The sequence below is a fragment of the Python bivittatus genome, unplaced genomic scaffold (assembly GCF_059951505.1).
Source record: "Python bivittatus isolate LINGU-HERP-01145 unplaced genomic scaffold, Pbiv_v1 ctg000410_np1212, whole genome shotgun sequence".
Classification (NCBI taxonomy): Eukaryota; Metazoa; Chordata; class Lepidosauria; order Squamata; family Pythonidae; genus Python; species Python bivittatus.
In genome coordinates this window covers 8,198,009-8,215,202 of record NW_028277067.1, presented here as the reverse complement: position 1 = coordinate 8,215,202, position 17,194 = coordinate 8,198,009, and the positions used below count along the sequence as shown (strand labels likewise).

At 38.6% G+C, this 17,194-nt stretch overlaps 1 protein-coding gene across 6 annotated transcripts in view; it reads left to right on the top strand.

Annotated features, from left to right (window-relative positions):
- Positions 1-17,194, top strand: part of ATP6V0A1 (ATPase H+ transporting V0 subunit a1) — a 54,761-nt gene that overhangs the window by 21,402 nt on the left and 16,165 nt on the right. For all 6 annotated transcript variants that reach the window (XM_015888335.3, XM_007429654.4, XM_088143450.1 and 3 more), the window contains 10 exons: positions 253-335; positions 526-619; positions 2,791-3,003; positions 3,702-3,852; positions 7,990-8,129; positions 8,866-9,023; positions 9,270-9,360; positions 10,824-10,942; positions 11,348-11,561; positions 12,057-12,164. In XM_015888335.3, the coding sequence (XP_015743821.1) occupies positions 253-335; positions 526-619; positions 2,791-3,003; positions 3,702-3,852; positions 7,990-8,129; positions 8,866-9,023; positions 9,270-9,360; positions 10,824-10,942; positions 11,348-11,561; positions 12,057-12,164 (1,371 nt within the window). The remainder of the gene's footprint in view (positions 1-252; positions 336-525; positions 620-2,790; positions 3,004-3,701; positions 3,853-7,989; positions 8,130-8,865; positions 9,024-9,269; positions 9,361-10,823; positions 10,943-11,347; positions 11,562-12,056; positions 12,165-17,194) is intronic.

Below are 17,194 nucleotides of genomic sequence, written 5' to 3'. Positions count from 1 at the left end.
TGCTTCAAATCTTGAAATAGTGCTTCAGGGAATTGAAAGGAATATATACCATTGTACTTAGCAGGGATATGATAAAGGTATAATGGGAGGGATTGGATTTGAGAAGTCCTTAGTAAATTTTATGGCTGAGTAGTAGATTTGAACCAGGATCTTCCTGGCCCAAGGCTAATACTTTGACTGCTTTGCTACTCTCAGTTGAGTAGTTTTAACCCCAAATGGACCTTCTCTATCTTCTCCTCTTCTCACTTCTAGGGTGACTATGTGCACAAGTCTGTGTTCATTATTTTCTTCCAAGGTGACCAGCTGAAAAACAGAGTCAAGAAGATCTGCGAAGGGTAAGCAACCTGGAATAAGAAGTCTTTTGCTTTTGATTTGCAGCTCTTGCAATTCATTTTGCATTATTTTCTAGCCTTTCCATCCATTTAGATATATAATGTACTGCTGGTTTTTGGGAGGCAAGCATACTATTGCCATGGTCATGTTGTTATTATTTTTTATATTGAATCACCTGTGCATGCCTTTCAGATTCCGGGCTTCTCTGTACCCCTGCCCAGAAACTCCACAGGAAAGGAAGGAAATGGCTGCTGGAGTCAACACAAGGATTGATGACCTTCTGATGGTATAAATGATGATAGGACAAAGGAGGAAGGGAGGATTCTTGATACTATTTTATATCTGCACACATACGCTGTAATTTGTACTGCAGAGTTCATATTAACTAGATGGATTTGATGCCAGATAGCCTTTATCTGGTTGGCTAGAGCTGAAGGGAGTCCAGTAACATTTGAAGAGCCATAAATTGCCTATCCCTACTGTAGCCTTTGGTTTTGCTATTTGATTTGGTGCTGGCTCTACACTGGTTATATTCATTTGGATGAACTTCAGAAATAATTTGGGGGGAAATAGTAAGTAATGAACTTACTAGGTGTCATATGGTATGTATTAAGGGCCACACTTCTCACTGTCTGATGTTCTATGTCTGTATAATGAGATCTTGTTGGAGCTTTGAAGTTTGGTAGCATCAAAATACTTATCTGATGCCCAATATTTTAATTAACTTGACATTGTAGGACACTTTGAACCAGCATTAAAAGGCTGTGCTCCAGTAGATGAAGACAGTAGGTTGAAGTTTAATTCAGAGGTGACTGTGGAATTGGCGTACAGTTGGGCAAATATGTTCATTTATTATAGTTGATTTTGCTTCTGCAGTGCCAGTGGCAACTATTTGGAGGTTGAGTCATGGCAACTGGACTTCTTTTCTTTTGGTTTGATACCAAAATTCGCTCCTTGTCCAAGCAGCCTCTTCAGTCTAGAAAGTTTGTTGGGGGGACCCCATAAATGTCTTCCAGGGTGGCTGTGTTTCTCACTAACATGATGGGCTCCTTGAAGGGACAACAGGAGATGTGATTAGTACAGTCTTTGGGATGTGGATGTCTTACTCCTAATCCCTCACTCATCCCCAAGTGGGTCGTTAAGTGCTGCCTCCCTGGTGAACTTGTGAAGTGGTCTTAATCTTCCTGGGGACTGATGAATGCACTTTCTAGACTGAAGAAGCTGCTTGGACAAGCAGCGAAATGTATCAAACCAAAAGAAAAGAAGTCCAGTTGCCATGACTCAGCCTTCAGTTAATTCCACCTGGATGACTGAGAATCTTCATTAACAGTGGCAACTATGTACAAAACTTTGTGTTATTCTTCCTGAAAAATAGGGCTGTTACATGCTTTTAATAACCTCAAAGATAAAAGCTTTAAAACTGCTTTGTCAACAGCTGATTTCTGAAGGATGTTTAAAAGTTCTAACTGATGCAGAATATTAGCTATTCCTACTTTAATTATATTGCTTAGTTCCTGAACTTCTAGGTACATTTCAGGATTCTGGTATTGTATTAAATTTTTTAAAAACTAGAACCTTCTGGGGAGGAATGTGTCTTGTGTCCAGGATGTTAGTCTTTGGTAAAGGCAGTGTGGAAAATACTAATATAAAATAACCATTATTACTGTAAAAATAGATAATCTTAGCATAGTTTCCAAATATAAAGTGGTTATATTGCTGTAGCCTACTAGATTTTGCATAGGAGGCTATTTTTTATGTTGTAAATATCTTGAAACCAACGAGGTGAAGTTGGATTATAAATCTTAATGCACTTTAAATGATTTGGGACAATCTGCCCTTTTTCTTGAGAAATCTCCTAGGGTCAGATACACTTGAATTCCACTCTTTTCTAGCTAGAGTTTACAGTTCGCCACCTAGTCTTTTTCTCTTGCTTTACTCTAATAAATACAAGCAGAAGGAAAGAGGGTGTGAGCCTTCCCTTACTGGGAATGTAAGCAAACTGTTTTTTTATTTTGGAATAGTCTCAGGGAAATTAGGATATAAGCCAAGAATGTGCTTTGTCTGCAATTAACATTTGGAAATGCAACCACACGATTGGAACTGTGAAGCCAATGAGCAGAGGTAATTCTCTTTTGCTCTCACCAGTGTGTAGTCTGTATTTCTGCTTTCAGCTGTTTTGTTCCTAGAATCAAAGGGTTGTTTACTCTCTTTGTAAAACAGATGGACATCAGTGCATTATTTAAATTTAATCATCCTATGAATCTTGGTGATTAGGGTGAAGGAGTCACATTTGTAGTTTGTGTGAAGGCTGAGCTAAGGTCCGAAAGTGTTGACATTCTCAAACTAGAGTGAACTTACCTGAATTTCCATAGCTCATAGATGACATATCCAATATATACTTTTTTTATTGCTGTTAGTCATTGAATTGTAGCAATAACAAACTCTTTCCTATGGCAGGTACTAAACCAAACTGAAGATCATCGGCAGAGGGTTCTTCAGGCTGCTGCAAAGAATGTCCGTGTCTGGTTCATAAAGGTGCGCAAGATGAAAGCCATTTACCATACTCTGAATCTCTGCAACATTGATGTGACCCAGAAATGTCTCATTGCTGAAGTCTGGTGTCCTGTTGCTGACCTTGACTCCATTCAATTTGCCCTTAGGCGTGGTACGGTGAGTACAATCCATACCTCTCATCTCTGCTTTGATGTCTAAAATTATTGCTAGCCCTGACTTTCAGTAAAACATGGATTTTTCTGAGTCTCACAAGCAAAATCTGTTTGTGCAAACAACCTGCAGTAGAATTCTTTAGTTAAAACATTCCCTTTTCACTGCTGGACTAAAGAGGGGCACACTGCTGTTACTTGAAATGTGTCCAGCTTTGAAAACACATAACCTTTGATTCACATTTCTTAGCTCTTTCTCAAGAGGAGGTTTGCCTTGATTTTTGTCCTTTCAGAAGGACAGATAGGTTTGGATCCAGAAAAGTAACTCCCCTCTTCTTTTGAAATCTTTTGGTGGGAATGAATTTTAAAAGCAAAAGTTTTGTAACAGTTCTGACTTTATTTATAGGAACTTCTTCAAATGCACATACATAATTTATGATATTTGGCTGGAAGAGTGATGGAATCCATTATTTTTCTGGCTGTAATTTGGGAGGAAATTCGAACTTATCTATCTTGCTCCTTTTTTGAAGAAGAGCTTCTTGTATAATTTGCATTCACCAAAACTTAAAAGCAGTTTCCAAAATAAATAAATAAAAACGTGTGTTTGAGTAAGTATGTGCAAGAGAGAAAGACTGTAGAAGCTGTCAGGGTTTCTGTTCAGTAGAAAAGTAGTTTTTCTAATCTTCAGTTTGTTTGTGTGTACAGGAACATAGTGGATCCACTGTCCCCTCTATCCTGAATAGGATGCAGACCAACCAGACTCCACCTACGTACAATAAGACCAACAAATTCACTGCTGGATTTCAAAACATTGTAGATGCTTATGGCATTGGAACCTATCGTGAGATTAATCCAGGTACTTGCACATGTCCTACAAAACTGTCTAGCTTCTGATACCTTGTTGGAGGAGTCTGATTTGATTCCTTTCTGACTTATTCTGCTGTATCAATTTAGCTTATAGAAAGAAACTGAAACAGATAAAAATGTCTGAATTTTGGTGCATGGGGGAGTCTTGCCAAAGATCATAGAGTGTAACACAGATATTTTCTCCTATTAAAAAAAACAGCCAAAGTAATCATAAATAGCATTTACTCTTATATAGTACTGGGGAGCATTTAAAAAGAAAATGCAGACTTCATTTTTTTTTTCCAGAACTTCACGTAACCTGCCTTTTTGCTCCTAATAAAGTAGGGTAGAGGCATAATAAAATATAGGTGTTTCTATGCTAATGGTAGAACCTAATAATTTTATTTACCGTCAGTGCCTTGGAAGACATGATTTATTTATGAACATTGTTTTATTGTATTTTAATCAGTATTTATTCTTATTTTATAGTAAACTGCCCAGTGTCGCTCTTTGAGTGAGATGGGTGGTGACTAAATTTGAAATATAAAATATAAATAAATATAAATATAGACATAAAGGGCATACAGATAGTTCTCAGGTTACATTCATTCATTCAGTGACTGTTCAAAGTCACAGCCGTGCTGAAAAAATGGACTTACAACCGGTCCTCAAAGTTCCAGCTGTTGCAGCACCCCTGCGGTCACATGATCAAAATTTGGGCACTTGGCAATTGGCCTGCTTTTACGACTGACTCCCCTGCCACCACCCCTAGCTGACCGTCATTGCCTTCTTTGCCTGCCTCCCCTCCACTGGGATTGCCAATGCTGGCTGTCTTCAAATCCTATGGCATGGGGGCTCTGTCAGCCATGCTGTGCAGGGTGCTCTCGCCAACACTGCCTTTCTGTGCAGGAAACCCTAGACTGAGTACCCGTCAGGAATCACTGCCAGACATCCTGGCCGTGTGTGGGGGAGACACCGCGGAAACGTCCCCATCTTGGCTCCCGGAAGGAAGATTGCCCTGGCTGGCAGTGGCGTGCAGCGCAGAGTGCTCCCAGCCCTGATCCCTTCCCTTCCTGGTGGGGTGGTGGCACCCGCCTGCCCACAGCACCTTCCCATGCTCCCTAGCACCCGCCTGCAGCATCCGCCCACCCGTAGCTCTCATGTGCTGGCCTGCTTTCCTGGGACTCCCACGTTGTGGTCACGTGAGATTCTTGCTTAACTACCTGCACAGTCCTGTGCAGGTAGTCCAGGATTGCAGTTGCTAAGCGATGCGGTCACATGTCATCACGCTTTACGACTGTATTGCTTAGCAATGGAAATTCCGATCTCAATTGCCATTGTAACCCGAGGACTACCTGTAATGGAATCTTGATGAAATTATGAGAACTAGTAGTTTTGCTGATTTCTGAAGAGAAACTTAATAGAAGGCTAGGGCACACTGTGGATGACAGAGAGTGAAGCATCAAAACATAAAAGGGAAGGCTATTCAGCAAAGTGGCTGTGGGTGAAAATATCAGATCCCCAGAAAAACTCAGTGTTGTAGCTTAGTATCATTAACTCCCAATCAGAATGTTCAAGATCTTGAGCTGGAGAATGGAATTAAGAAGATAGAAAGGGGGTAATATTGTGATAAAACATGACTTAACTTTCCTCACCAATATGAATAAAGTCATGCTTTGGGCACAGCAAGAAATATACTTTCGAGATATCCTAAAATCATTAAGGAAGCAGCCAGATGGAAACTTGAGTGTAAGTGTTCCCTGGAACTTTCTGTGACACGTGAGTTTGATCTGATTGAAAACAGGGACCCAGTTTTATTTTATATAACTGGAAAATTGCTAAGGAAGTTTAACACAGTTTTGAATTCAAGGGAGAAAACCTAAAAGAGGAAATTGAAAGAAGATCCGGTTTTGTTTCCATGTTAAGTTGGCAAATTTATTTTAAAGTCACACGTATTTTCTTGCACGTGTCTCCTAATACATTTTGTCGATTTTGTAAGTAATTTTCCCAAATATGATACATTTTTCTCAATATGCTTTTTAGTACATTTTAGAACCTTCTATAAGTAGTGAACTACATCACAAAAATAGAGGAGTGCATATATTAGCATATAAATGTATTTAGTTAGCTGATAGGTTTGAAGTGCAATTTGGGAAAGTTCATATTAAACTGAGCATTTCATAAAAATTGGCCTGCCAGTTCCTTCTCTAATTTTTTTTAGAGTCCATTTTGAATGCCAGTAAATATGTATATAAGAATGGTCTGGTAGGCAGCATTTTTCTGCGCTTTCAAAATGTATCAGGTAAAATCTGTAACAAAGATCTTAAATACATTTGACAGTCATAGGATAAGAGATGACCTCTTATAGGTTAGTTACCCAAAGCAGGGAGTAGGAATAAATTGGCAAGTTTTATATGGAATAATGTATGGATTAGTACTTCTTAAGTTGTTCTTTAGTAATGTACAATGGAATGACAATAAGATGGTAATATTTGCTGATGACATTGAAACATTATCCAGGTTGGTTAAAATAAAAAGAGACAACAATAAGATCCAAAATATTATGTTTAAAAAATAAGGAAAGGGGGTGGGGAACAGGTGCAGGGACATTAAAGTGGCAAATATGGAGTAGTGTAATCAAATGTCAGAGATGGACCAGGAAAGGGATTGTGATGGAGAGTTTTCAATTATATTGTTATCCTGATATACGTACAGCCGATATAAAAAAAGCATATACCACGTTAAGGAACATTATGATAGTAACAGCACTGTTATCAGTTCCTTAATGTTTTTATTCTGATCCATGATATGACCTTTTTTTAGACTTCTCTGTACAGTTCTAGTCATGTTAAAAGTACTGTAAAGTTGGAAAATGCAGTCAAAATAATAAAACGGATAGAGCAGCAATCCTCTGGGAAAGGATTATGACATTTGGGATTGTTTGCTTAGAAAACTGTTAAGTAAAAAAGGAGAAGAGAGAGAAATGTATGGAGAAAATGAAAATTTTCTCAGTCATAATGCTAGAACTCAAAAACAGCACTAACCAGAATCATCAGGGACTTATCAGCATGCTTGTGAAAACCACAGCAGTATGAAATGGTTTAAAAAAACCCTCAGTGAAACGAAAGCAATTTAATGAGGTGTAAAATATTGTGGGTAAAGTATTATCTGTGGAGGGTAAAAAATGCTACTCAATGGACATAAAGTACTGACTGGAAGTGATACAAAAAACAGAAAAATGAGAGAATGAAGTAGGTGGGATTTAAAACAGCAGTAATGCAACATGTTTACAGCTCCAGTTTATCATGGCTATTACTTATTAAATTGCATCTGTATGAAATTATCTAAGAATTCTTTAAAATAGGTTCGCAATGATAGTTCACATTAAACATTAAACATTAAACATTAAACAGTATGGTTTAAAAAGAGCTACATATCTACATTGGAGATGAAAATGTTTCTTACCAGTTTAATTTTTTTCTTGTCACTTCTTGTCCGTGGGTGCAATTTTCCATTTTCTGCTTTCTGCAGTATCTCCCCTTAAAAACATGGCATTTTCCATAGAGCAAACAAACTGCCTTTTGTAGGAGAGAGGAAGAAAATTGTATTATAAATGAATCCGAGCATTGAGAAAAAGAGGGCAAGATATACCAACTTATTTTTTTAATCTAATTAAATGAGCTTGAAGTTCATTTCCTCACATAAGGATTTCTCTTTGTTCAGAGGTTTGTCGACTTTGTGGCCGCCAGACCAAATTCTGAGTGAAATAAAGGTCACGTTTTCCCACGGTATCAGGAATGGAACGGACAGGTAGCATTCCTTGTCCCAGAATGCTGATAGTGTACTGATTTGTGCAAGGGAAGATTTTGGAAGCTCAGTTTCAAAATTATGAAAATTATGAAAATTCCATTCAGTATAACTAAGGATATAGTTAAGACTTATATGACTTTATAAATGTTTCTTGTATTTCCTAAAGCACCAGTATCAACACATTTCCTAGCAACAGATACACTAAACTGGCTTATATGCAATTTGAAGAAATAGCTACCGGGCTTTTTCAAGGTCCAGATATGCTCAGTAGATCACCACTTTCAATAACTGCTCAGTATTATTCTGTTAAGTAATTTTCAATCTCGCATTCTTTCAGCTCCATACACAATCATAACCTTCCCGTTCTTATTTGCTGTGATGTTTGGAGATTTTGGCCATGGCATTCTTATGACACTTTTTGCTGTCTGGATGGTGATCAGAGAGAGCCGCATTCTATCACAAAAGAATGACAATGAGGTAATTTGAACACTGACTTGAGGAGTTAACATGTAAAATTGAAGGCAGTCTCTCAAGGAACTTTCTTAGTAGTTTGCAATTTGAGCAGCTTTTATTTCTCAGCTTTCTGTTTTATGTTCAGTTGGATAAAAATGCTTTGTCCTCTTTGGTACTAATGTGTGAAAGGTTTTTGTGTCCTTATGCAAAGCAATTGACACATATTTCAGTATGTGTTTTGTCCTTCTGAATCAGAGCTGTGACCATCCAAGTCTTTGAATAGGATAGAGCAGGACTGGGTAGCCCAGAAGCCATATGGAGCCCCCATAGTTGATGGGACTGATGGAATTAAATGTTCAGAGCAGAGAGGGGGCAGTTAAGAAGCAAAATGTATTTCATAAAATCTCCCTCTCCTAAACATCAGGCCAATCTTCCCCATTTGGGGTGAATGTTTAAGGGGCAAAATGTGTGTTTTAACTTTCTGCAAGGCCAGAGGAATCATTTTTGCTCTTTAAACTCCCACCAATTGCTAGGAAAGTACAAAATAAAAAAGTCCCTTCCTTCAAAGAAATCAGAAAGTTATAATGTGGCCTAAAGCTGAAAAAGACTGTCCATCCGGGGGTCAGAGGAAGATGCTTGGCAGCATACTTTTGCATTTTTAGTGTTAGTTACGAAAAGTATCTTTGTCATATATCTCCAATTCACTTTTTAATTTCTCTTCTCTTTCCCCTCTCCTAATCTCCTTTCCTAATTTGGCTAGATATTCAACACTATTTTCAGTGGCCGCTACATTATACTGCTGATGGGATCTTTCTCCATTTACACTGGTCTGATCTATAATGACTGTTTCTCAAAGTCACTCGATATGTTTGGCTCATCCTGGAGTGTCCGGGCAATGTTCCAGAAATCCAACTGGACGTAAGTGATGAGATGTCTACAAAGGCAAGGGACAGCAAAATATTTGGGAAATGGCTTCAGGAGGTTTGGAAAAGGATGAGTTGATAAAGAGACATGGAAATGGCACAATAGTATCATTTGCCACAATAAATGAAGTAAAGGAATTGTTTACTCTGCTGTAACTGTGCCAAGGATACCTTGGCTTTGTCATATCTGTCCTACTCTGCTCAGGTATTCATGCACAGGCTTCTTCTCCTTTCTCTGCAGAGAAGACCTTCTCCGGGAGTATCCTATGCTTCAGCTCAATCCTGCCATTGATGGTGTCTTTGGTGGAGCATATCCGTTTGGCATTGATCCGGTAGGAACCACTGTTTCCTATTCTTGGCTTTCACTTTCCTTCACACTGCTTCCCCTCCCCTACCTTCCCGGTTTCTCAGGACTTTACCCCTTAGTTGATATCTCTTTTGACCTATAAAGTATCCAAATGTCTGATTCAGTGATAAAAAGATGATGGGTTCAGTTATTGTGTTAATATGATGGCTGTTTACTGCATGGTAAGAGGTGATTATTACATTATGCAGAGTGGGATGGTACAATTTGAGATTTCATCCTAAGCTTTAAAGATTATATTTTTGAATGTTTCCCAAATGTACTAGTGGTATACAACTTGTATTATCCTCTCCTGAAAAGCTGACTTGCCATATGCAGAAAGCTCTTAATATAGGGAATCATCCAAAAATATGATGTGATATTTACAGTCACATGCACACAACATACCTGTTGGCTGGAGTCCAGTCTTCTATCATAACAATCCAAAGTAATTTTGTATTTCACAAATTAAGCAAATAACATTTATATACAAACTAGGAGAAATGTGAGGCATGCTACTTCTGCTGAACAAGTATTAAAATATAAAATAGATTATGATCACAAACACATGGGTATGATATAAAGGGAAACAAAAAAGGGAGAGAAGAAACAGCTTCTTTGGCTGGTGAATCTGTCAGGTTAGTCTCATTCTGATAAATGTTCTTAGGTCGGGGGAGGTGAAATAAGCTGTATGCAACTGCTTTTTCCCTTATACAAGGTGCTATGCTAGTTTCCTGCAATAGGCAATAAGGAACTTTTTTTTTAGATCCTCAACCCCAAAGTGAAAAAATGCTAAACATTGCTTCCAAATATATTGGCAGATAGGGAAGTTGAGACAAGAGTTCACAAGTGTGGCAGGCAGTCCTAGCTATGGCTAAAATGGATGGGACATTCACCAGGACTACAAGAATTTCCTTTACATTCAAAGCCTTTTATAGAAGCCTCTCAGATTGTTTCTCTAATCATAGGGTGTACAGACTGGTTGTGCTTAATTGGTTACTTAAAGTGAGTATGTTTCTTTTCATCCCTCTACCTTGGCCTAATCATTACACTTTATTCTTTCTAGCTGAATGGAATTTTGGAAAGAAAGTATGAAAAGGGATACTGTCCATCTCTCCATCAGCACAGTAACTTTTTGATAATTGAGCAGAAGAGGACCAAATTTAGCACAGGGGAAAAGCCAGCAAATGAAAGATCAAAAACTAGATTGGGGGATTGCAGAGAAAAAAAATCCTGAAAAATTCACCCAGTATATATCGGTGGGAGAGGTATTTGGGCAGTGGTTCAAAATGTTGTGACTGCTCCATTCTAAACCCCTTCCCTCATGGATGGAATGGATGCTTCCCAGTACATATATATATTTAACTTATGGCCACTGCTGGAAAGGGGTTGGAAAGAATTCCAGATGCCATGGTCTACATTCTTTTCTTATCTTGTTTAATTTTTCTATAGATCTGGAATATTGCCACCAACAAGCTGACGTTCCTTAACTCCTTCAAAATGAAGATGTCAGTAATTCTGGGCATCATCCACATGCTATTTGGTGTCACGCTTAGTCTGCTGAATCATATGTGAGTGGGCTCTTTTTAATTAAATTATAAAAAGGTAGAGGATATGGAAATAAAAGCAGAATATTCATTATAGGTTATTTTCACACTCTTCCTAATAATAGAGTCTTGTGAACTGCCGGAAGTCATGCAGTTGATTAAAAAAAGAAGAACTTTGCTTAGAATATATATTGTTGCTAAGATAATTAAATGGACACGTTCACGAAATTATCAGAAGTTAAGTTTGACTTGAAGGAGGCTTGGACTTTATCATTCAATAATTAAACCTCATTTAATCCTGTTTGAATCAAGATTATTTACATTTAGCACAGTGACCCTGCATATTAATTAAATAATTAATTTTATAATCTGTTGGCTGAAAGCACTCTAAATTTCTCCTAAAAATATTTTTTCCCCATACCTCTATAGCTATTTTAAGAAACCTCTGAACATCTTCCTTGGGTTTATTCCTGAAATTATCTTCATGTCAACATTGTTTGGATATTTGATCATCCTTATCTTTTATAAGTGGGCAGCATACAACGCTAAGAACTCCATGCATGCGCCAAGTCTTCTTATCCACTTCATCAACATGTTCCTCTTCTCCTATGACGATAATGCCACAATGCTTTATAAGGGGCAGGTAGGTAGCCTGGTAAAGAACTATCCTGCTCTGCAGGGCACTTTTTTTTTTCCATTTGGGCTTTTAAATTAGTTATCTTTGGGGAGGGAGGCAGAATGTCAAACCTGAGGTTGATGTTACAATGTTACCTGTTAGAACAGTCCTTGGAAAATACTGTGCAAGGTATATTAAAGCAGCTCCCAATTGTTTCAGTGTAGCCTGTATGAGAACATTTGGCAGAGAGAAGGGTTTTGTCATAAAAATTGTAGTCCTTTTCCAAGAATCTAGAATCTAAATTCTGATTAACAGAAAGTTCATAGACGTTTTAGCAATGATTCAGTGTCTCCCATGGATAGCATGGTTAGGTTTTGTTAACCAAATTCAAGATAAGGCCCCTGTACCTCAGTTGTCATTGGCATGCAGTTTTTTGCTTCCAGATGTGTGATGCTCCTACTGTTATTAAGATCTTGTTTACTTGTTAGTGATGATGTCATTGATTGTCCTGCTTTCCCACAGAAAGGTCTTCAGTGCTTCCTGGTGGTAGTAGCATTTCTGTGTATCCCATGGATGCTGATTGCTAAGCCCTTGGTTCTTCGCCAACAGTATTTGCAAAGAAGGCACTTGGTGGGTGACTATAAGGATTTTTTTTTCCTACTAAGAGTCTTTTTTACTTATTCAAGTGCTGGAGGTTTGGTCCAGTATTACACTCTGGTTCTTTCTGCTCTATGCTAAAGCACAGATGCACTCATAATTGCCTATTATTGTCTGGATCTGTCTCCTGAAATCTGGATCTGTATGCATGTATTTGCCACGTAGAAGTCCAAAGAGCTACTTTAGGTATGGCCAGCCCTGTGGGATTCTTATGAACAATGGACACCTCTGTCAGAAATGTTTTAACACTACCTTTGGTTTAGAAGATGCTAGCTGCTTTTTAAGGAAACGTGAGCCCTCACAAACCCTTGGGTATGTTTTGAGTTCTTTTTTTATCCAGATCCATAAAGGGAAAGTTGTCTTACTTGCATGTTACTGAAATTATGGGCTGGGCAGACTGCCCCCGTGATTCTCCAAAGATTTGTCTCTGGCTTCCAGATCTGATATTCTTGTGGCAAGTACATTGTTAAGATGCAACTGCCCTTCAAAGTGCAGCCCAGTTAAAGACATTCCCTCTTCCTTCTCTGACCATCTCATTTTCCCATGACCCCTCCATTTGTCTCCCTTTTTTTCCTCTTTGTTTTTCTTCTCCTTTCCTGCTTTCTTTCCTTCCATTCACTATCAGGAAGGGCAGCCCGAGGAGTCCCATGTCAGCCCAGGCCAGAGTCCGCAGGCAATAGAGGCAGCAGCGGCTGCAACAGTGAGTGGATTAAAAGATGCCCACCTATACACATGGTGAAAACAGAAGGTGTCAGGAGCTTTGAAAGTATCTACCCTGAGGAAGAGGAATAGCACAGCAGCCTTTTCCTCAAAAAGATACCATCCAATAATCTCATCATTTCAAATTCTACACACATGCACGTAGGAAATGCTGCAGTCTCAGTTTATATGCAGAGGATCCTGCAGTTCTGTTGCAGAAGATTCTGGGCATATTTTAAGGCACGTGCTCACTATTTTAGAGTGCCAGCCAGGTTTTGGGGGGAACTAATTGTCCCTTTGTGCACTTATCCCTGATTGCATACCATCTTCTCTGAATGCAAATTATAAGGGAAGTGGTCAGTGATGAAAAAGTGGATTTATAGGCAGCTTGCCTGCTGTTATTCTTCTTCTTGTGGTACCCCTGATAAGTTCCTGAAGAACTTCAGAGTTCCTGGGAAAATAGTTTGAAAAACACTTCATTAAGTGTTTGAAAAACACTTCATTACATTACTTCATTAAAAAAATAATCTCAGGCTGAAAAGAATGTCCCCTGTTTTGTATTTGCCCTTTGGTTTTTCCGTAGTTGAGGTTTTTTTCCTCCTTCCATTACAATCCAACCCAGGATTTCTCTTTCCAACATATTTTAAATTTTGCATGCCATGTTTTTTAATTACAGTTATGTGGTGATGTCTTTGCAGCAGTACCATCTATTTGAGTTTGCCTCTCCAGTCATCACTATTTTTCTGTCCACCAGGAATCCTTGTGACAGTGCATTGAACTATAGGCTGTCACTGAGGTGGAGAGAATCCTATGTAATCTGATAGCTCCTTCACCCTCCAGCAATTTTTTCTGTTTTAAACTCCTGACTATCTTAAAAATCATGTGAATATCATGACTTCTTGTTGCAGTATTTTGCTCTTGGGATAAATCATATGACTACTTCTTTAAAAAATCAGGCATGTTATTTGACAGAATATAGTATATTTGCAGTATTGCTTTGTAAACTGGAATTATATATTGTATATAAAACCCAACATTTTAAGTATTGTCTCATTTTACCTGAGTGCAAGGGTGATTTCCAACCTCAGGCTGATAGTCAGGGTTAAAAACATACGAACTGTTTTACTAAGTCAAGTCACAGGTCCACGTTCTGTTTCTAGCTGCTTGCTCACCAGTCATATTCCTATGGAAACTTACAAAATAACATATTAGATCTTAAGAATCTTCTAATTTTACCTGGAGCAAGGATTATTTCTAATCTCAAGTGTACAGAGTCAAGCTTAAGTACATAAGAACTATTTTACTGAGTCAAATCAAACATTACTATTCTGCTTGCTAACCAATCAGATTCCTATGGAAGCCTACAGGAGTAACATGAAGGTGGAGACTTTTCCACTATTTGGTTTTCAGGTTAGGGTGACCCTGTATATAGAGGCTCTCTGCAGCTGTGAAGGTTTGCAGACAGTAGTTGCCTCTGTAGCTGTGAAGGTTTGCAATCAGAATCCTCTGAAATGGGATGGAGTTAACTATAGGCAGGATTTCTGATAGTCAGCTAATGTTATTGTGCTCTGGCTAACGAAGCTAAACAAGGTATGGTATTACACTTTTCTAAGTAAATGTGAGTTTTCTCACTTTTCTCAGTAAATAATTTGAGTTTGTTTGGTAATCAGTTGATAGGGTAGGTAAGAAAACTATATTTTTAATATTAAGAGGAAAATAAAACATGCAATTGACTGCTCTTGTTATTGCTTTTGTAATGATCTATCTGATTAATCAGTGCTTTCTAGTAACTTGGGGAGAGCTGTGCACACTGGAGTTGAGAGTGTCAAATGGCTGAACATATGCCTGCTATAGAAGGGCAGTAGTTTCCCTGCTTGGGTCTTCAGGCATGTGTCAGTGACAACCATGTTTCATATGAGAGGCTGATTGGCCTTGCTGTCATTCTTCTGTTTGCCAGCAGATATTTTTTTTAGCTAATAATTTCATCTTTTCCACTTTCTTCTCAAATGTTACAGATTCTTCTAGCTCTAGAGAACTTAGTGGGAGATGTGTAGGTCTTTTAAAAAGAATCTGCCCCAGAAATAGGTTTTTCACCCCCTTTTTATAACTTAGAAAGGCAAATGCCAGCCCTTTGGGTAGACCAGACTAGAAAACCCAATTTATGAATAGTACTTTTTTAATAAGGTAACAATAACATAATCTTGCAATTCTGAATGTACTCCCCCCCCCCACTTTGCCTTCATGAGAACTAGGAAGGGTCAAGTCTGAGATGCTTTCTCAAATTACATGTGTGCCTTGAACTCAGATTTCTTTTATCTGACTGTTGTCTTGGTTGCGGCACTTCTTCTTGTTCCTCAGGGTTATTTCTACTGCCCATTACATCAAATGAGGCACATGCAGTAATCCAGCTTAGCTGTAAGAATGTGATATCTGAACATGAAAGCTAAAATGAGCTGGTTAGTTGAAGTTAACAAAGGATACTAAAAAGCAACAGAGGGCTTTTTTGGTATGTTCAAAAGAAAGAAAGAAAAAACATTAGTGAAGATGGTAGAAGACTAACAGATAACAAAGAGAAGGTCCAATTATTCAATTCTTATTTTGGCTCAGTCTTTTCTGAGACAAGAATATGCATTCCATTAGGCACTGATAAAGAGGAGCAGGATTTCACCTCAGGCTTGATAGAAATATAGCCGGGGAATACATACTGAACCTAAATGAATTTGGATTTCCTGAGCCAAATATATTGCATTCTAGGATACTGAAAGAACTTGCTGATAGATTGGCTTAACTTCTGTTACCTGAGAAATGCTGGAGAATGGGCAGAGTACTACATGACTAAAAGATGGAAAGTATCTCTTTGTTCAAAAAGAGAAAAAAGGAAGATCCAGGCAACAATAGACTATAAGTCTGATACCTGAGAATACTCTAAAGCGAATAATAAATGAGACTGGAAGTATTTTGGAAAAAGTGCAATGAAATTACTAGAAATCAGTGTTTGTCATGAATAAGTCTTGTCAGACTAATCTTATTTCAGTTTTGATCAAGTAACTTCCTTAGTAGATTGTGGGAATTATGTAGACATAATATATCTTTACTTTAGTAAAGATGAGATAAAATATCTGATGATATTCTGATTTGCAGACTAGTTAAGTATGAGTTGGATAGTATGTCTAGGTGGATCCATAACCATCCTGAAAACTGTACTTGAAGAGTACTCATCAACAATCCTTTATCACACTGCCTAAAATATCAAATGAGATGTCATAGGGTTTAATACTAGGTTCTGCATTCTTCAGAGTTTCATTAATGACAGATGAAAGGGTAGACAGAATGATTATCAGAATTATAGATAAAGCAAAACTTGGTGGAATAGATAGAAGACAGAAATGAATTTAAATAATTTTAATAGATAGAATAGAAAACTGGGCTCCAAATAATAGATTGAAATGTAATAGAAATGAAAAGTTCTTATTTAATAAAGATAGTCAAATGCCCAGGTTCATAAGGCAAGGCACAGGACACAGAATGATAGTTGTAATATAAAGAAAAGCAAAAAAACTTCCTAATAGTAAAAACAGTTTGACAGTGGAACATGTTACCCAGAAAGGAGGTGGTCTTGCTTTCACTGGATGTTTTCAGGCAAGGGGCAAACAGTCATATGTCTGTAATTATTTAATTCGGATTTCTGCACTAAACAGGGACTGGACTTGAGGGCCTAATGGATCCAAATCTATGAATCTTTAATTGGGAAACATAAATGACCTACGACCATTCGGTCAGTGACCGTTCCAAATTACGGTGAACTAATGGTGGTTACAGACCAGTCCTTGGAGTTCCAGCTGTCTCAGCACCCCCGTGGTCATGTGATTACAATCTGGATGCTTGGCAACCCATTCACACTTAAGACCAGTTGCCAAGTGCCCATAATCATGTGACTGCCATTTGCAGCCTTCCCTGCTGGCTTCCCCAGAAAGTCAATGGGGAAACCAGCAGAGAAGGTTGCGAGTCTCTAGGGTAAGTCTCCCCCATCCATGCACCCGCCCCCAGGCCCTCTGCGCTCGTGCCATGCTGGCCATTTGTGCATCCCTGCACATCCTTGCTGTGCCTCCCTTGCGCACCCTCCCAGACCCGCATGGTGCCTCTCACACATCCTCCTTGACTCATGTGGCATCTTTCATGCACCCTCCCTGACCCGTGTGGCACCTCTTGCACACCCTCTCACACTTGACACCCACCGCACCTCTCTCACACCTCCTCACACTCTCTCTGACCCACGTCATGCCTCTTGCGCACCCTCCCTGACC